Raw genomic sequence first — 20,768 nt, 5'->3', positions numbered from 1 at the left:
GAGCATTTTCATCGGTTTATGTTAGTGTAGGCTATCTGTGGTGCACATGGAACAGTTATTCTTGGAAAAGGTGATATTTTGAAATAGAGATAATCTCTTACATTTTTTTTGTTATTTGGCAAAGGTAGGTGTTTTGGAAACCTCATAATCTGCTCTTTCTGATAGTATATAGAAGTCAAAGGGTCTTACCTGCATGTAACTCTGTAGGAGCCTCAGAGGATTTGAAAAAGTCACTTTTTGGTGCTCTGTTTCCCTGCCTCTGTGTCAATTCCAACTAAACTGCAATGTCTCTTCATATTCAATTTGACAATTGACAATATTGTCACCCATCAGATTATTGCCAATTTAATTTTGTATTTAGACTAACTCTATTATTATATTTGTGAAATAATTTTCAATATAGATGGGCCATCATCAGCTGAGCAGGCTGACTGCTGGTGAATGAGAAGAAGAAAGAAATACATGACCTTTAAAAACTGGATATGACACAAATTCTGTTTCTGATCTCGAAATTCTAAAAACAAATGTATGTGATAAATATACTTACTTAGGAAAAGTAAATGACGGAGGGTGGCATTAGTTTAAAAACGGCAGAGATATTTCAATATAATTAACATGCAGTCTAAATGACTACCTCAACGCTTCCACTATTGTTGTCTCTCATCATGTGTAGGACACATCATCTGACTGCTGTATTACAGATAATTCATATTACAAAGGTTGTCCATTTAGATTAAATTATAGCCTAAACTCTATAGCCTACATGTGATTAGAACGTGGTAACTGTTAAAGAGTATTTCAAATGGCGCTTGGGACATTGGATGGCCCCCTACTGCGGAGACAGGGGCGCGTGACTGCATTAACAAAAGGAACAAAGACCGCCTGCGCTCGCAGAGAGATCCAAGGAATTCAACAGCAGGAGGTGACGTCAGAATCCCGCATTTTGCGGTGTTGTTGCTTTCAAAAACATTTGATATGGAGTAGAACAATTAACCCTGTTCCGAACTTTAGTTTTCGCATTTTCGGGGACTTTTTATTTCGCAAAATACTTTTGTTTTAACTTCACGAGAGAGACATTGAGCAGTGATAGCATGGCAAATACGTTGTTTTGTTTTTCTTGAGTATATACGGAATTTCTCCTCGCAAACAACAGGGGAAGTGCCCCCTGTCCTTTGTCTGCCACGGGTGTTTTTAAAGTATTCGACATGGACATTTACGGATACAATGGTGTTTTCTTGGTCAAAAGACTATTTAATAACGCAGCTTTTGAGATTTCGAACATGTCAGACATTACGAAGGTGAATCCTCAGGGATGCGATAACGGGGCTTTGACAAACAGATTCGGAGTCTTGATTCAAGGGTTGCTGGCCATAGTTGCCTTCAGCACATTGATGGGTGAGTATCTTTCACTAGAGAACGTAACAATGTTTCAATTGTTTATAATTGTTTAGGCTAACCTATTGTTTCGATATAGCAGATCATGTTTCAAATAAAATACTTAAAAATCACTTCTAAAGGGAACATCAAGGGTCTGCTCAGCCAAGCACCGCACTGGTATCTACTGCAGAGCTACACTCTCCATCTATGAGCACGTGGCAGTTTGTTTGTTTATGCTATTTGACGTTTCTATCCGATAGGCTGCTGTTGCACTTTATAAGGCTGATAATACATATATTATTATATTATAATTCCATTTAAATAGTATATTATAAGAATGTTTCCCATATCCTTTTATGTGCCAGGTATAAAATATTAAACGCCGCTGGTAACCATCATCAGTGGCACATCAACACAAATGTAAACGATCTCGAATGTATCATATAACTATTAGACTATTGTAGACTTATAAACTACTTGTAAACAATCTATAAACCCGTTTCATTTGTATTATTCTTATTATTGAAATGCCTCTTCAAGACGGGGGTGAACGTTTATGCTGTATGATGGAAACAAATGTTTTGAGAGGGTGGCCATAAAATCATACAGAATACATTCATGCCTTTTTGAATATAAGAGAATAGGCTCTCAGTCTATATCTCTATCTACAGTGAGATGACATTTTGTAGTCATGTACTTTACAACAGAGGGATTTATGAGAGAAAGGGGTCAGACTCTAAAGGTGAGTGGAGGATCAATTAGCTTTGACCTCCTCACAGTTACTTATTAGTAAGAATATCAATATTTAGCCAACAGTGCGTGTGTATGCATGCATGTAAGTACTTTATCAGCCAGAGTACCCAAGTCTGAAAATCAAGGGTCTACTCAGCCAAGCGCTGCACTGGTATGCACTGCAGAGCCATACTGTCCATCTCAATGCCACTCCTGCGCTTGCCAAGATGCGTCCATCTTTGTTTCGAGTCCTCTTCCTCTTGGCTATTTTGGTGACTTCCTCCCATTGACAGACCACTGGCCCCACCTTTTGCGCGCCAGAGTTCTTGGATACAGTTGCTATCATTTTATGCCAGGCACCAATTGTGGCTTTGCATTCTAACCTTCAGATAGTTTTGGGGTGATAATGAGTCAAACTGCAGACACAACATGATGATTGGTATGTGAGCAGTCACACACTCAGACCTTGTGTTAGATGGGGAGAGAGGAACAGTGGGTTCCTGTTAGACACGTAGCCCTGAGCTACCAGTGTCCTGATGGGGATGGGTGGTCTGTGGTCTGAGGGAGCATGTGGTTCTGACTGTGCTATTCTTTATCCATCTCTCCTGGACCCACAGAGGACATGTACACACACACACAAATATAGCATTTTTCACTCTTCTATGGCTGTCTCTCTCACTGCGTCTCTCCATCTCTCTCTATCTACAGTGAAGAGGTTCCGTGAGCCCGTAGGGATCAGAAGACCATGGAGGATCTGGTAAGAGTGGTGTTTTTAATTTCTATTTCTTATCAGAGTCTGTATCAAACCCCAGGGAAGAACAGGAGACCGTCGGTTGATCACATGGCTGAGGATCATAGATTCTATTAGATTTAGAGATGTCCATGTTTGTTGCTTGACTCTTATGTATCTGGCTATTACAAGTCACCATGGTGATGACCATCCGAAATTTCACCCCATCTCTACAGGTTTTACGACACGTCCAAGCAGGCCATTGGCGCTCTCTTCATCCACTTCGCCAATGTGTTCCTCTCCAACCTCACAGAAATGGACCCTTGTTCCCTGTGAGTCCATAGCTGTGATTGGACAGGTTGGCAGAAACCACCTGCCAATCTAAAGTCTCAACCAATCATTCTGATAAATAAATAAGATGTTCTGTTGTCACATACAGCAGATGGGTGCAGTGAAATGTGTTGTTTTACACGGTCAACCATAGTAGTATGGTGCCCCTGGAGCAAATTAGGTGTTAAGTGCCTTGCTCAAGGACACATTGACAGGTTTTTCACCTTGTCGGCTCGGGTATTCCAACCACTGACCTTTTGGTTACTTTCCCAATGCTCTATCCGCTAGGCTACCTGCTGCCCCATGTCAAATAATTGACTGGCTTCCTGGTGGGTTTCCACAGGTATCTGATGAACTTCTTGCTCGATGCCACACTAGGCATGCTGGTCATCTGGGCGGGGGTCAAGGTTGTCTCCAGGATCGTGGAGTACAAGCAGTTCACACTGCTCACCTTTGGAGAATACGGTGAGTCTCCTAGACATCTGTTTAGGTCGTGTCAAATGTATGGAGGTTGGCCAAAGCATAGACTACTACTGTTCTGTGACTGTGTCATTGGAGAGGGCTGTGCCAGTTAATTTTCTGATTATTTCATGAAGGTTGACACTTCTTCCTTTCACCACTGGAGGCCGCTGTAGGTTCATGAGAATATTGCATGAAAAACATCCTCCGATGGGCGACGGTGACAATAGTGTGGGATTAAGTTCTAGCCAATTGCTGCACTCGTTCCGTCCATAAATTTGAATCGGAATACAGAACCAAAATAAGATTTTAAATGTTAGTCTGTTAATCTACTGTATTCCACAAGGTCATTTTTCTACTGTATCTGCACATGGTTCTGTTTCATGCTGGTTTTTCCATTGACTATTATGATCCACCGGATTGTAAATGCAGCTGTGCCTTGACCACTGGCCAAATATTTTAGTGGGCTTTAGTTTCCATCCGATCTGTATCACGCTCTCTGTGTGCTGACCTTTTCCCCAAAAGCCTGCTAGAAATACTCTCTCTCTGTCATAACTATTAGTACTGAAAACTAAACAAATAGTAAGACATTTAGCTGTTTGTGTAAACCCACTCTGTCCTCTTAAAGAGCTGAACAACAACAACATGCAATCATGTCAGGCTTTGTCTTTTTCCTTTTTCCCCCGCAGTTTCTCTTATACCTTTCTCTCTGCTGTCTCACTTCTCTTTCTCTCTTGTTTATCTCAATCTCATTTGTCTATCTGTCTGTCTCTGCTATGTTCCCAGGCATACAGTGTTTGTTAATGACAGAGACATGTCCCTGTCTGTGTACACTGAGATGAAAGAGAGACGCAAATAGTACACGTGGGACGTGTTTAGACCAGCACACTGAGTTTGTGGGTTTTTGTGTGTCTGTGTGTATGAATGTGTGGTTGTGGCAGTCTGGTGTCGTCCTCTCTATGGCTGATCTTCCCTAGGTGGCGATCTGAGTCCGTTGGTCAGTGTGTATAGTTGCAGTGTGGTCATTAAGTAATGGTCTGTTCCTTCTCACCAGGTGACCCTCCCCAGGCTGCAGCATGGCTCGGTCAGTGTGGTGTCTACCTTCTCATCATGGTCCTGGAGAAGAGTGTAGTCAGCTTGGTGCTGCTCATTCCTGGATGGACCAACGTGAGTAGGCCCACAGTACCCACAACCACCTGCTCCAGGGACATGGGCTAACCCAGATCCTGAGAGAGCTGAGAGACTACCCACTCGAGGGAGAGAGCAGAAGTGTCAGCCATGTTCTTTCTTCTCTGTTCTGTGTTTGAAATCTCTGGTGACAATTTAAAGTCAACAAAAAGTCAGGCCTGAAAAACAAAGGGAAGATGAAAGGTTTTGGAGAGAACAAAGAGAAAGAGTTGTCCTTTGAACAGAATGGGAACATTGACCTTCAGCCAAATGAATATGGGACTAGGGTCTTGTTTGGTTGATTATTTGTTTGAGGCTGTGGATCACCTGCTCAAACCTCCTTTGTGTTTTAGGGTCATTGTTGCTCTGTTCACTGCTCCATTGTTGCTCTGTACACAGATATATATATTTTTTTCGACACTGGGGATTTTTTCTCAGGGGAAAAAGGTGGGGGGGGCAGCGGCAGCCCGAACTGTCATTAACATAGCTCATCCCAGACAAATCGAATACTTAGAGCATTTTTCTGTCTCTCTCTCTCTGACATGGTGAATACCACATAATCATCACATTAGCTCCAATCTCACTCATGTTACACAGTAGAGAGCCAAAGAGATGCTCCTTCTATTATAGTGCAAAACATTGACGATCTAAATGGCATTGGATGACAGTCGCTTGTGTAATGCGCCTGTTATTTTGCCCAAATTGAAAGTGTGTATGTGTGTGTTGTGACGCTGTGTTTCTCTGCACGCTGCTGTTTCAGCTGCAGTCTGTGTTGCTGGACTACATACCTAACCCTCAGGTGGAGCTTGTGTTGGTCATGCTCATCGTGCCCTTCATTGTCAACGTGAGTCTCACATTCAGTCTCAACCAGCGTGCACTAACACTCTGCATAATGTTGTGTATATCTCACAGGAGGCTGCTGAGGGGAGGACGGCTCATAATAATGGCTGTAATGGAGTAAATGGAATGGTATCAAACGCATGGAAACCATGAGTCTGATCCCGTTCTAGTAATTTTATTATGAGCCGTCCTCCCCAATTAAGGTACCACAAACCTCCTGTGGTATATGTAGTATCCCAGACAGTGCATAAAGCTTGTATTTTTGGATAGAAAACCTGCATAAAGTTTACAGTATGTAGGCTTACTAGGCTACAGTGATCACTCTGCGTCCACCACTGCACTGTTGTACTGACTGAGTTTGTTCTCTGTGTGACCCTCTGTAGTCCATCATGTTCTGGGTGGTGGACAGTCTGATGATGAGGAAGTACAAGACTCTGAAGAGCCTGGTAGACTCCTGCGACTCCTCGACCAAGGTCGCCTCCACGGCGCCATGGGTTACCGGCGACGAGTCACGGGTGAGTCAGTTAACTAGAGATGTCCCCGACTTAAAAAAAAATAATAATAATTCTTGGTAGACCGAAAGCCATCTGTTCTTTCGACCATTTTTAAAACGTGTATTTTTCCATGTATAGAAACACCCTATGTGTTTTTAATAAAATCATATATACTGTATATATGCATTGAGCTTGTCTGATGCTTTAAGATCACTGTTTGATGAAATAAGACACAAATGACTGAAGAGGGAGCCAGAGATCAAGATAACCAGAAGAAAAAAACCTTAGCCTGTCCCGACCCTCCTCCTCCCGCCCCTAATAGCTTTCGCAGATTCTGCCGTTACTCGCCTGAAGTTGCCGGTAATAGGCTACATGAGAAGTCGGCAACATTTCTCATGTGGAATGCCAATTTCTTACCATTTCTACCGATCTGCGAGCAAGTTATGGTTTTCATATGCACATTTTCGTGGAACAGTTTCATTTATAAAAACGTCTTTGTACCTCAAAATCATTGTCATGTGGTTAATCAAAATTCTATCCAAATCTAAATGAAAATGATACAAACCTAAAAAGTAACTTCTATTGCCATTGCCATCTATGTAAAAATAGCCTAAAAAGCCAACAAATAAAAACATTGCTGCCTGCAGGTAGAAAATGTCCTGATTTAAAAAAATCAAAAAATCCTATAAATCACATTGGCTACGCATAACCTGTCTACAGCGAACTTGCAACATTGTATAAACTATTAACTTAGGTCTGGCCTGAAACTCCTTGCAACATTGTATAAAATATTTTGGGCCCTCAAAGTTGTCCATGCTAGTGAGCTTGGAAGAGACACAGCTGTAGGCTATTTGCGTAAGGGATAAGAAGTAATCGGGTTGGCCTATTTTTATGATGTTTCCACTGGGTCAGAGCATGACATTTTTCCCTTTCACGCTGAGTGGTTATTGAAAGGGAGAGAGCTGGAAAGATTTTTTAAATACATTGAGGAATTGCCATTTTCAATGGATGTAAAAACAGACTTTGTTTGCCTGCTGTTTGAGGTGAAGAAAACATTACTTTGAGAAGCTCTGCAGCTCATTAGTGATGGTGCATTAAACCAATCAGAAATACTATCAGATCCCCAAATGGGCACATTTATATGCCTACATTTGCACGCAGGCCAGGTAGCCTGTAGACCTACTTCTATGCGTAATCAGGTGCGCGTCCTTACTCAACATTGACAGGTGCGCTACAAACAAAACACAATGAAAATGTAATGACGTAAACCAAAATTTGTTTCTCACAAGTGTAGCATAGGCTGTGCGCTCTGCAAGCAACGTGTCCACTCCAACAATGAGAACGGTAAAAGTCTGAAATAAGCATATTTTGAATGCATTAACAGACATTACCGTAACCAAACCAACTTTGTAGATGATAAATTATAGGAATGAACTGTAAATGTACTACTGGTGATATACGTATGTAATGGAGAATTGATTGAAACTAACAGTCAAATGCAAGTTATGAAACAATGAATGTACACAAATTGGGAGGGAGCCAATTTGTGCAGCCAATTTGTGCATTGTGCAGCCACACTCCTCCTCTTCTTAGACTGTGCCACCCCGCGGCCTCTGCAATGGATTAGTCTCGGCCTCTGCAATGGATTAGTTCACTGAGATGGGCGCGAATAAGACCGGTGTCTCGTGTGCCTAAAAAAAAAAATATATATATTAGTGGATTCGGCTATGTCAGCCACACTTGTTCGAGCACAGAGCAATGCAATCTCCATAGACCCGTAGTGAAGAGTTCAGTGACTTTCAACGTGGCGCTGTCATAGGATTCCACCTTTCCAACAAGTCAGTTTGTAAAATTTCTGCCCTGCTAGAGCTGCCCTGATCAACTGTAAGTGCTGTTATTGTGAAGTGGAAACTAGGAGCAACAACAGCTCAGCCGCGAGATGGTAGGCCACAAAAACTCACAGAACGGGACCGCCGAGTGCTGTAGTGTGTAAAATTTGTCTTTCCTCGGGTTGCAACACTCACTACCAAGTTCCAAACTGCCTCTGAAAGCAACGTCAGCACATAACTGTTCGTCGGGAGCTTCATGAAATGGGTTTACATGGCGCACATAAGCCTAAGATCACCATGCGCAATGCAAAGCGTCTGTCGGCTGGAGTGGTGTAAAGCTCGCCGCCGTTGGACTCCATCTTGCAGTCCGACGAAATAATCTGGGTTTGGCGGATGCCATGAGAACGCTACCTGCCCCAAAGCATAGTGCCAACTGTAAAGTTTGGTGGAGGAGGAATAATGGTCAGGGGATGTTTTCCATGGGTCGGGCTAGGCCCCTTACTTAGTTCCAGTGAAGGGAAATCTTAACACGACATACAATAACATTCTAGACGATTCTGTGCTTCCAACTTTGTGGCAACAGTTTGGGGAAGGCCCTTTCCTGTTTCAACATGACAATGCCCCCTTGCACAAAGCGAGGTCCATACAGAAATGGTTTGTCGAGATTCGTGTGGAAGAACTTGACTGGCCTGCACAGAGCCCTGGCCTCAACTACATCGAACACCTTTGGGATGAATTGGAACGCTGACTGCGAGCCAGGCCTAATTGCCCAACATCAGTGCCCGACCTCACTAATGCTTTTGAGGCTGCTGCGGGTACTTGCTTCCATTCAATGTTCCAACATCTAGTGGAAAGCCTTCCCAGAAGAGTGGGGGCTGTTATAGCAGCAAAGGAGGTACCAACTCCATATTAATGCCCATGATTTTGGAATGAGATGTTTGACTAGCAGGTGTCCATATACTTCTGGTCATGTAGTGTATATTTGCTACTGCTCGACTAAAAAATCTTGGTTGCCAGCCTATCGACCAAACAATCGACCAGTCAAATAATTGGAGCCAGCCCTATAGTTAACCATAAGAGGGGACTGCAGATCTCTGAGTGCTACTGCTCTGTGGGATCATGAAGGGATGCCGTTTGATGATAAAACATTAAAGCCAATGGGTGTAAGAGAGACTTTCCCACCAAACATCACCGTAACACTCCACATCCCCATGGGACACTGGCTCAAGACGTCTGTGTTTGTTGAGAAAGAAAAGAAACGGATGAGAGTTATGATAGATGTTTTATCACAGTGATTTAGCCTGTCTGCACCTGTTTTATGCCCCCCCCCCCCCCCCCCCCCCACACACACACTGCTTTCTGGGTCGGTCTAAAGGGCAACTGGCCCACATAGTTACTGACAAGGAAAGACTGAGTCAGGGAACCCCCCCCGTTCGACCTCCTCTCCCCCCTTCTCTCCATTTGTGTTTGTCTCCGTTTTCTCCCGTCAATTTGTGGTGTTGTTTCTCTGTGGGTCCGTTACCCGAGTTGGACCGGGTCGTGTGAAATTGAGTCAATGTCCTACCTGTCCCGGTTGTTCTGGAAAATACCAGTCTGATTATCACAGCGATGTTATTGACATTCCTTGTTTGGTAAGACACGAGTGATGGATGTATGGAGCTAGATCGGCCTGACAGTTGTCACGTCGTTGAGTCACGTGTCTTCTGTGTTGTAGAGTTGCTCCTCATCTGTTGATGTAGTCTACCGTAAGTGTGTGATCACCTTGTTTCATTGGATCCATTGTGAGAATTGTATTTGGTGGGAGAACAGTTAGTATGTGGTGAATAGTGATGTCATTATGATATTAGTTAACTGTCTCCAGTGGGTGTACAGTGTTCCATTTGAGTGGCTGTGAAATCATGTAGTGTATATTGGAGTAGTGAGACTGTCGACAGAAGCCTTCTGTGTTGGGTAATCAGACAGAATTGACCTCCTACACAGCATTCAATGTGTTACTGTACACTCTCGATCTGTCCTCTCTCTCTTTCTTACCCTCTCTCTGGAGTCACAATGATTATGACAGACTGGCAGTGTTTCTCTCTCCCTCCTCGTCCCTGGTACTCTGCCAAGCAGCAACAAATCATCCCTTCATCCCGGGAATAAAAGTGACATTTGGAATTAATTTCCAGTCATTGATGTCATGGAAAGAGGAGGGGAAGAAAGAGGGAGAGAACTATGTCCATGGGAGAGAGGAGGGCATTGATTAAGGAGAACTGTTGGAGTTTGGTTGGGCAATAGTCTGTGCAATGAGTTTGATTTCAGTTCCTGACACGGTCTGTAGAATAGTGTTGGGGAATGATTTCATCCATGGTCAGCTGTGGCCATATGGTGTTCAGAGTGGGCTGTTTCACTTTTATCATAACAAAATGTTTGAGAAACACAGACACAGCATCAATAGTCTGGCCTCTTGGTTTGAGTGTATCTGAATGAAGATGTATTTGGGATTGGCCTTATATTGGGGAGAGAGGAAGGCTGGGCAAGCCCCCTTTCTGCCTCTGCTTCTCCCATTACTATAATCTCATCCAATATGTCTGCAGTGCGCACACACACTCGCACACATGCATGCACCATAATCTCATCCAAGATGTCTCTGTATCTAGCATACAGTGCATTTGGAAAATATTCAGACCCCTTGACTTTTTCCACATTTTGTTACGTTATAGCCTTATTCTAAAATGGATTACATTGTTTTTCCCCTCATCAATCTACGCTAGGGTTGCAAAGGGTCAGAAACTTTCTGGTAAATTTCAATAATTTTTCCATGGGAAGTTAAGCCTGGGAATTTGGGGAATTTTGCTTAAATTCATCAAAAAAGTTAGCTTATGGACCTTTTTTTGTGGTGTGTAAAAATCGTCTTTCCTCGGGTTGCAACACTCACTACCAAGCCTGGGAATTTACAGTGAGGGAAAAAAGTATTTGATCCCCTGCTGATTTTGTACGTTTGCCCACTGACAAAGAAATTATCAGTCTGTAATTTTAATGGTAGGTTTATTTGAACAGTGAGAGACAGAATATCAACAAAAAAATCCAGAAAAACGCATGTCAAATATTTTATAAATTTATTTGCATTTTAATGAGGGAAATAAGTATTTGACCCCTCTGCAAAACATGACTTAGTACTTGGTGGCAAAACCCTTGTTGGCAATCACAGAGGTCAGATGTTTCTTGTAGTTGGCCACCAGGTTTGCACACATCTCAGGAGAGATTTTGTCCCACTCCTCTTTGCAGATCTTCTTCAAGTCATTAAGGTTTCGAGACTGACGTTTGGCAACTCGAACCTTCAGCTCCCTCCACAGATTTTCTATGGGATTAAGGTCTGGAGACTGGCTAGGCCACTCCAGGACCTTAATGTGCTTTTTCTTGAGCCACTCCTTTGTTGCCTTGGCCGTGTGTTTTGGGTCATTGTCATGCTGGAATACCCATCCACGACCCATTTTCAATACCCTGGCTGAGGGAAGGAGGTTTTCACCCAAGATTTGACGGTACATGGCCCCGTCCATCGTCCCTTTGATGCGGTGAAGTTGTCCTGTCCCCTTAGCAGAAAAACACCCCCAAAGCATAATGTTTCCACCGCCATGTTTGACGGTGGGGATGGTTTCTTGGGGTCATAGGCAGCATTCCTCCTCCTCCAAACACGGCAAGTTGAGTTGATGCCAAAGAACTCCATTTTGGTCTCATCTGACCACAACATGTTCACCCAGTTGTCCTCTGAATCATTCAGATGTTCATCGGCAAACTTCAGACGGGCATGTATATGTGCTTTCTTGAGCAGGGGGACCTTGCGGGCGCTGCAGGATTTCAGTCCTTCACGGCGTAGTGTGTTACCAATTGTTTTCTTGGTGACTATGGTCCCAGCTGCCTTGAGATCATTGACAAGATCCTCCTGTGTAGTTCTGGGCTGATTCCTCACCATTCTCATGATCATTGCAACTCCACGAGGTGAGATCTTGCATGGAGCCCTAGGCCAAGGGAGTTTGACAGTTCTTTTGTGTTTCTTCCATTTGCGAATAATTGCACCAACTGTTGTCACCTTCTCACCAAGCTGCTTGGCAATGGTCTTGTAGCCCATTCCAGCCTTGTGTTGATCTACAATCTTGTCCCTGACATCCTTGGAGAGCTCTTTGGTCTTGGCCATGGTGGAGAGTTTGGAATCTGATTGATTGATTGCTTCTGTGGACAGGTGTCTTTTATACAGGTAAGAAACTGAGATTAGGAGCACTCCCTTTAAGAGTGTGCTCCTAATCTCAGCTCGTTACCTGTATGAAAGACACCTGGGAGCCAGAAATCTTTCTGATTGAGAGGGGGTCAAATACTTATTTCCCTCATTAAAATGCAAATCAATTTATAACGTTTTTGACATGCGTTTTTCTGGATTTTTTTGTTGTTATTCTGTCTCTCACTGTTCAAATAAACCTACCATTAAAATTATAGACTGATCATTTCTTTGTCAGTGGGCAAACGTACAAAATCAGCAGGGGATCAAATACTTTTTTCCCTCACTGTAGCTTAAATTCATCAAAATATAATAGTGAACCTTTTTTGTGGGATACACAAGGCAATTCTAGGTCTTGTGGCATATTTTGGTTAAACTATCCCCAATTCAATGGAATTGCAACCCTCTGCATGCACAGTGCATTCTTCCATCACATGTACAGCTGATTCTCAAGATCTTGCACACTAATGAGATGCTATTGAGCCTACACTACTACACTGTCTGAGCCAAGGACTACATGCTTTCTGGTAAGTTTTGATTACAATACAGGGTGGGGTGAATATATTTTATATGACATACATTCTTTTTTTGTTAACTAGTAAATAGTAGCCTACAGCAAAGTGTGTTTAAATCATTTGTAACTTGTTAAAAATTTCTGCTAGTTAGTTTTTGCTACCATGTGGGTTTTAGCTTGCTTGAGCCTGCTAACTGAGGAGTGTTAATTCACCTGTTTCCATACATGTTTCATTTTAAAACATTTATCTTACAAAGGGGTTGTTTAATCTAACTGCTTAACTATTTATCTGTACATGGAATTGTATTTTTATTTTCTACACATTTCTTTTACAGGAAAATGCCACGGGCACTATCTGATGTATGGAGACATTTCACTGCAGCTAATATAGAAGGAAAAGCTGTGTACATTTGCAAATACTGTGCCAAATCATTTGTGAAGAATGCAACAAAGATGCAGAATCATCTGGCCAAGTGCATAAAGTTCCCTCAGCGCTCACAACAAGTAACCTCTGACAAAAATCCCTCTACTTCTATTCGAGGTGAAAATGATTAATCAGACACCTTATCGATAGCAACAGCTCATGGCCCTCCTGGAATCAGAAGTTTTTTTGTCTCAATGGAGGAACATAGTCAGAGAAATGCTGATGAATGTCTTTTGCTCGAGCTGTGTATGCAACTGGTTCACCTCTGATGCTCACAGGCAATGTGTATTGGAAGAGATTTCTGAATGTTCTTCACGCAGCATACACCCCTCCAACTAGACATGCTTTATCTACTCATTTGCTGGATGCAGAGTTTCAACAGAGTTCAAGTGAATGTCAAGCAAATCATAGAGAAAGCAGACTGTATTGCAATCATCTCTGATGCGTGGTCGAATATTCGTGGGCAAGGAATTATTAACCACATCATCTCCACCCCTCAACCAGTATTCTACAAGAGCACAGACACAAGAAACAACACATACACCGGTCTCTACATTGCAGGTGAGCTGAAGGCAGTCATCAATGACCTTGGACCACAGAAGGTATTTGTACTGGTGACAGACAATGCTGCGAACATGAAGGCTGCTTTGTCTAAAGTGGAGGAGTCTTACCCTTACATCACACACCCATTGGCTGTGCTGCTCATGCATTGAATCTGCTCCTCAAGGACATCATGGAACTGAAAACAATGGATACACCCTACAAGAGAGCCAAGGAAATGGTTAGGTATTTGATGGGTCATCGAGTTTTATAGCAGCAATCTACCTCACCAAGCAAAGTGAGAAGAATAAGAGCACCACATTGAAGCTGCCCATCAACACCTGTTGGGGTGGTGTTGTCATCATGTTTGACAGTCTCATGGAGGGGACGGAGTCTCTCCAAGAAATGTCCATATCACAGTCTGCTGATATGGACAGCGCCCCATCAAGAGGATCATCCTGGATGATGTATTATGGGAGAATGTGGTAAGCAGCCTGAAACTCCTGAAACCTATAACAGTAGCCATTGCACGGATTGAGGGAGACAATGCCATCCTGTCTGATGTTCAGACTCTGGTTACAGGTTTAAGAGAAGAAATCCGTACTGCCCTGCCCACTTCACTGTTGCTCCAAGCAGAGGAAACTGCAGTTCTGAAATGCATCAAAAAGCGTGAAGACTTCTGCCTGAAGCCCATACACGCCGCAGCGTTCATGTTGAACCCCAAGTATGCTGGCAAAAGCATCCTGTCTGGTGCAGAGATCAACAAGGCCTGTGTTGTCATCACTACCGTGTCTCGCCACCTTGGCCTGGATGAGGGCAAGGTTCTTGGCAGTCTGGCGAAGTACACTTCCAAGCAAGGGCTTTGGGATGGAGATGCAATATGGCAGTCATGCCAAAATATCTCATCAGCCACCTGGTGGAAGGGACTTTGTGGATCTGAGGCTCTTTCCCCTGTTGCCTTCATCATCGGGCGGCAGGTAACCTAGAGGTTAGAGCGTTGGGCCAGTAACCAAAAGTTTGCTAGGTCGAATCCCTGAGCTGACAAGGTAAAAATCTGTCGTTCTGCCCCTGAACAAGGCAGTTAACCCACTGTTCCTAGGCCGTCATTGTAAATAAGAATTTGTTCTTAACTCACTTGCCTAGTTAAATTAAAAATAAATAAATATGACATTCTCCAAATCCCACCAACATCAGCCGCCTCAGAGCGCAACTGGTCCTTGTTTGGGAACACACACACCAAAGCACGCAACAGACTGACCAATACAAGGGTTGAAAAATTGGTGGCCATCCGGGAAAATTTGAGGCTTTTTGAGCCTGACAACGAGCCATCCTCAACAAGGTTGGAGAGTGACAGTGACGATGAGGCCTCAGAGTCTGATGTTCAATAGGTGGACATTGAGGAGGTCCAGGGAGAAGACATGGCAGCCTGAGAGGAAGACAACCAAAGCTTTAGTTTCTAGACTACCATTTTACAGATGTATGTTGAAAACATTTTTGGGAGATGCGATGGATCATTGGGGATCATTCAATATTCCCTTTTTGTTGTTCAGTGAAATCATCCCATGTGAAGAGTCAACTCATTTAATCAAAATTCAATTCATAACTAAATTGTTTTTTTTATTTCTATTGGAAGGATTTAATCATTTGCGATTATGTCTACGTATGTTAAGGTAAAAGGTTTGTTTCTGTCTCCAAATGATATGGTAAATACAGTGGCAAGAAACAGTATGTGAACCCTGTGGAATTACCTGGATTTCCGCATAAATTGGTCATCAAATTGGATCTGATCTTCATCTTAAATTGCAACAATAGACAAACATAGTGTGCTTAAATTAATAACACACATCATTGTATTTTTCTTGTCTATATTGAATACATCATTTAAACATTCAAAACATTCACAGTCCTGTAATAAACACTCACAAAATGTGAGTTTGCTATTCACAAGAAGCATCGCCTGATGTGAACCATGCCTCCAACAAAAGAGATCTCAGAAGACCTAAGATTAAGAATTGTTGACTTGCATAAAGCTGGAAAGGGTTGCAAAAGTATCTCTAAAAGCCTTGATGTTCATCAGTCCACGGTAAGACAAATTGTCTGTAAATGGAGAAAGTTCAGCACTGTTGCTACCATCCCTAGAAGTGGCCGTACTGCAACGATGACTAAAAGCACAGTTCAGAATGCTCAATGAGGTTAAGAAGAATCCTAGAGTGTTCGCTAAAGACTTACAGAAATCTCTGGAACATGCTAACATCTCTGTTGACGAGTCTACGATACGTAAAACGCTGAACAAGAATGGTGTTCATGGGAGGACACCATGGAAGAAGCCACTGCTGTCCAAAAAAACCATTGCTTTATGTCTGAAGTTTGCAAAGGTGCACCTGGATGTTCCATAGTGCTACTGGCAAAATATTCTGTGGACAGATTAAACTACAGTTGAGTTGTTTGGAAGGAACACAACACTGTGTGGAGAAAAAAAGGCACAGCACACCCAACATCAAAACCTCATCCCAACTGTAAACTATGGTAGAGGGAGCATCATGGTTTGGGGCTGCTTTGCTGCCTCAGGGCCTGGACTGCTTGCTATCATCAATGGAAAAATGAATTCCCAAGTTCATCAAGACATTTTGCAGGAGAATGTTAGGCTGTCTGCCAATTGAAGCTCAACAGAAGTTGGGTGATGCAACGGAACAACGAACCAAAACACAGAAGTAAATCAACAACAGAATGGCTTCAACAGAAGAAAATACGCCTTCTGGAGTGGCGCGGTCAGTCCTGACCTCAACCCGATTTGAGATGCTGTGGTATGACGTCGTGAGCAATTCACACCAGACATCCCAAGAATATTGCTGAACTGAAACAGTTTTGTAAAGAGGAGTGGTACAAAATTCCTCCTGACCGTTGTGCAGGTCTGATCCGCAACTACAGAAAATGTTTGGTTGAGGTTATTGCTGCAAAAGGAGGGTCAACCAGTTATTAAATCCAAGGGTTCATATACTTTTCCCACCCTGCACTGTGAATGTTTACAAGGTATGTTCAATAAAGACATGAAAACGTATAATTGTTTGTGTGTTTAGTTTAAGCTGACTGTGTTTTGTCTATTGTTGTGACCTAGATGAAGATCAGATTCAATTTGATGACCAATTTATGCAGAAATCCAGGTATTTTCAAAGGGTTCACATACTTTTTCTTGCCACTGTATATCCAATGCAAAAAACAACTACATTTAAATGGTATTAATATTAATTTGCATATATTCCCATTAATTCCCATGGAAAGTTTCCACTTCTGAATATTTCCCAAAATGTGCAACCCTAATCTACACACCATACCCCATAATGACATAAGTATTCAGAACCTTTACTCATTACTTTGTTGAAGCACCTTTTGGCAGTGATTACAGCCTCGAGTCTTCTTGGGTATGACGCTACAAGCTTGGCCCACCTGTATTTGGGGAGTTTCTCCCATTTTTCTCTGCAGACCCTCTCAACTATGTCGGGTTGAATGGGGAGGGTCGCTGCACAGCTATTATCAGGTCTCTCCAGAGATGTTCAATCGGGTTCAAGTCCGGTCTCTGGCTGGGCCACTCAAGGACATTCAGAGACTTGTCCCGAAGCCACTCCTGTGATGTCTTGGCTGTGTGCTTAGGGTCATTGTCCTGTTAGAAGGTGACCGTTGCCTCAGTCTGAGGTCCTGAGTGCTCTGGAGTAGGTTTTCACCAAGGATCTCTCTGTACTTTGCTCCGTTCATCTTTCCCTCGATCCTGACTAGTCTCCCAGTCCCTGCCACTGAAACACATCCCCACAGCAAGATGCTGCCACCACCATGCTTCACCATAGAGATGGTGCCAGGTTTCCTCCAGACGTGATGCTTGACATTCAGACCAAAGGTCAACCGACCAGAGAATCTTGTTTCTCATGGTCTGAGTGTCCTTTAGGTGCCTTTTGGAAATTCCAAGTGGGCTGTAGTTTCCATCTGGCCAGTACCATAAAGGCCTGATTGGTGTAGTGCTGCAGAGATGTTCCACAGAGGAACTATGGAACTCTGTCAGAGGTACCATCTCATTCTTGGTGACTTCCCTGACCAAGGCCCTTCTCCCCGATTTGCTCAGTTTGGCCTTCAATGCTGCAGACATTTTTTGTATCCTTCCCCAGATCTGTGCCTCGACAGAATCCTGTCTCGGCACTCTACGGACAATTCTATTGACCTCATGGCTTGGTTTTTGCTCTGACAGGCACTGTCAACTGTGGGACCTTTACATAGACAAGTGTGTGCCTTTCCAAATCATGTCCAATCAATTGAATTTACCACAAGTTGACTCCAATCAAGTTGTAGAAACATCTCAAGGATGATAAATGGAAACAGGATGCACTTGAGATCATTTTAGAGTCTCATAGCAACACTTATGAATAATTATGTAAATAAGATATTTCTGTTTTTTATTTGTAATACATGTGAAAAAATGTCTAAACCTGTTTTCGCTTTGTCATTAGGGGGTATTGTGTGTAGATTGATTTGTAAAAAAATTATTGAATCAATTTTAAAATATGGCTGTAATGTAACAAAATGTGGAAAAAGTCAAGGGGTCTGAATACTTTCTGTTTGTGGATTTATTATGGCATAAAGGCCTTTCCATGAACTGTATGAAATTGGAATTCCGCTCTGTTGGGATTATATGTGGTGGAGCAGTGGTCTGGACAATATTCCAGACTGGGAATAAAGTGGGATTTTATAGCCTTGGAGTGGGAATAACAGCACACCAGACCTGGAGACATCACCTCATCTTGGCCGACAGCTGCTCACGTGTTTATGTGACAGTGTCTCTATGTTTGTGTATCTGTTCTCTGACGTGTTTCTCCCTCATCCAGGTCCTGTTGACAGTCGAGACAGACACTGAGGAGGATTGTTCAACAATGGTACGAGGAGGGTCCCACTCTAGCCTTCCAGTGGTGGGCATAATACCTAGCTGGGTGGAGGTGTAGCTCTGGTATCCTTCTCTTCAAGACCCTGACACACACGCTGACCCGCGCCACGCACAAACACGAGCACGGATGTGTGAATGTACGCTCCTTCCAGATCACACAGATGAGCTTTTTTTCATTGTACACATCCCAATGATGTCTTTGATGACTTGGCTGTTATGAGGATGAAGAGAAAAAAAGTCCTTCACCCTTGCAGTCCCTGTTTACCGAAACAACAAGCTTGGTGGGGCTATACAGTGTCTCGTAATGGAGATAATTAGAGAGCACAGTGTGAGCTTGAGGGAACACGACAGTGATGATGAAAGAGTAAATCTGTCCTCTCTCTCTCTGGGGGATTTTGTGAAAAGGGTGTTTGTTGATCTCCAAAGAGCTCTTTGACAGTACAATCTGCTCTGTTTTCCTTCATCATACAGATTACTGCTTAGTCCAAACCTTGACATACAGCGACTAATGGTCTGTAATTAAATATGTTTAAAGTCTGTTTTGGACCTGTAGTATTTAGTAGAATCTACTACTAGTGTCCTTGTCTCTTTTCCTCCTTCGCCACTAACAGGTGGAAGGGCTGGATAGTTTCAATCATTGATTTCACCTATCACGTCCACTCAGATCAGTTGTCAGACTATTGTAACTCAGCTGGAGGAGTTGGACCTTAAAGTTGGAAATGTTTTATCTCTGAGTTGGACTGTAGTAGTCTGGTCTGGAACAGTTCTTCACACTATCTCCACAAGGCGGAAAATGGTATTCTATGTGGAAAATGGACCACATCATTTTATATACCTCATGGATGTCCATTTGGGATTGATTTGGACTTATACAAATATTTGCAATGTTTCTACTATGAACTAAAAAGCTTAGTGCTATGGAGTGATTTTGAACATTCTAATGTATTTTCTTATTTTTGTTGTTGTGTATTTTACTGTATTCATATTACTTGGGGTTAAACCTGTGGTAATGACATGTAATGACATGTAATTTCCAAGTGGTATCACAGAAATGATCACGGTCAATTCAGAGATTACCTGAGATACCAAAACAGTGTTCAGTTGACCATTGTATGTTCATTCTTATAGATCACATTCCTCAATCATTGAGCTGTTAACTCTAACATGAAAATACACTACTGCCATTTTTGCATTAATTGAATTATGTTCCTGGAACCATTTAATGTCTTAGTGATGTGAAAGATTCTGGTTGTGAGACTGTCATTTCACGTGACCTCAAATGTGTAGAACAGCTACGGTGAGGACCTGCACCACTACACTTATGCTAATTATTCACTGTAAAAAAATGCTCTGTCTATAATATATATTGTATTTAGCGTTACTCCAATCCATCATGTATGTGTTTTGTGGAAACAGAATTTTGAATTGTGACTGAATGTTTAATGGATATCCACTTGAAAGTGCCATGTTGCTATAATATATTCATGATTCATTTATGATACAACAAGAAAAAGGTCTTTGTCTTTTGTCTTAACTGTTGTCACTATTGTTTGTATTATAATTTCAATTCAAGTAAAATTGTATAATTAAAAAAAAAACACGAGTGTTGAATACCTTTGGTGGCTCGGGTCAACCCGGTGGCCCCTGGGCTCGATGACAGACACCTGAGCGGGACGCAGAGTAGTACACCTGTGTGTGGGGGGCCAACAGGCCTTTGACCCCAAACTGATGACAGGAGGGGTGAGGAGGGCGGTTAGAGGGGGAGCTAGTCATTGGCACAGGGACTAGTAGAGGAGAGAGTTAGTTAGGGGGGTGTCTGGTGTGACCAGGTGTGATCCTAAGCAGAGTGTCGCCACTTGAGCTTGACCAGGTTTACTTGTTTGCTCTCCCAGTGAGCACCTAAACCTAGCATGCAAAGAGCCTGCCTTCCTGCAATGACTAAGGCCTGGGTTCAGTCCCAATACGAGTTGTAGACAATGGGGCTGTTAAACGCAATTCCTGATTGAGCAGCGTTTACCGTGAATATGAGCTCTAAGAACATGAGGACATTGCCTTTAAAGACCTGATGGGATTAACTCAGCAGGATGGAGCACAGTACTAGTTTTGGGTGTGATTCCTGCTTGGGCCACATACAGCACATAATTATACTAAATGTT

General features: G+C 42.7%; 1 protein-coding gene across 1 annotated transcript; it reads left to right on the top strand.

The window, feature by feature from the left end:
• Positions 1 to 894: 894 nt before the first annotated feature.
• LOC139534033 (store-operated calcium entry regulator STIMATE-like) lies at positions 895 to 20,210 on the top strand. The gene is made up of 8 exons (XM_071332677.1): positions 895 to 1,395; positions 2,818 to 2,866; positions 3,076 to 3,171; positions 3,513 to 3,634; positions 4,683 to 4,795; positions 5,556 to 5,639; positions 6,019 to 6,150; positions 18,557 to 20,210. Exons 1-8 carry the CDS (start codon positions 1,206 to 1,208, stop codon positions 18,668 to 18,670), a joined length of 900 nt encoding a protein of 299 aa, XP_071188778.1. The 5' UTR covers positions 895 to 1,205; the 3' UTR covers positions 18,671 to 20,210.
• The last annotated feature ends 558 nt before the right edge of the window (positions 20,211 to 20,768 follow it).

The sequence above is a fragment of the Salvelinus alpinus genome, chromosome 11, assembly GCF_045679555.1.
Source record: "Salvelinus alpinus chromosome 11, SLU_Salpinus.1, whole genome shotgun sequence".
Classification (NCBI taxonomy): domain Eukaryota; kingdom Metazoa; phylum Chordata; class Actinopteri; order Salmoniformes; family Salmonidae; genus Salvelinus; species Salvelinus alpinus.
Note: the sequence above shows the minus strand (reverse complement) of the source record. Positions and strands in the feature narration are given on the sequence as shown.

Excerpts from the sequence above, each read along its gene's own strand:
- LOC139534033 (XM_071332677.1), top strand. The coding sequence starts at position 1,206 with ATGGACATTTACGGATACAATGGTGTTTTCTTGGTCAAAAGACTATTT. Across the intron at positions 3,635-4,682 it reads GCTCACCTTTGGAGAATACG|GTGACCCTCCCCAGGCTGCA; the intron begins GTGAGTCTCCTA and ends CCTTCTCACCAG. Across the intron at positions 5,640-6,018 it reads TCGTGCCCTTCATTGTCAAC|TCCATCATGTTCTGGGTGGT; the intron begins GTGAGTCTCACA and ends GACCCTCTGTAG.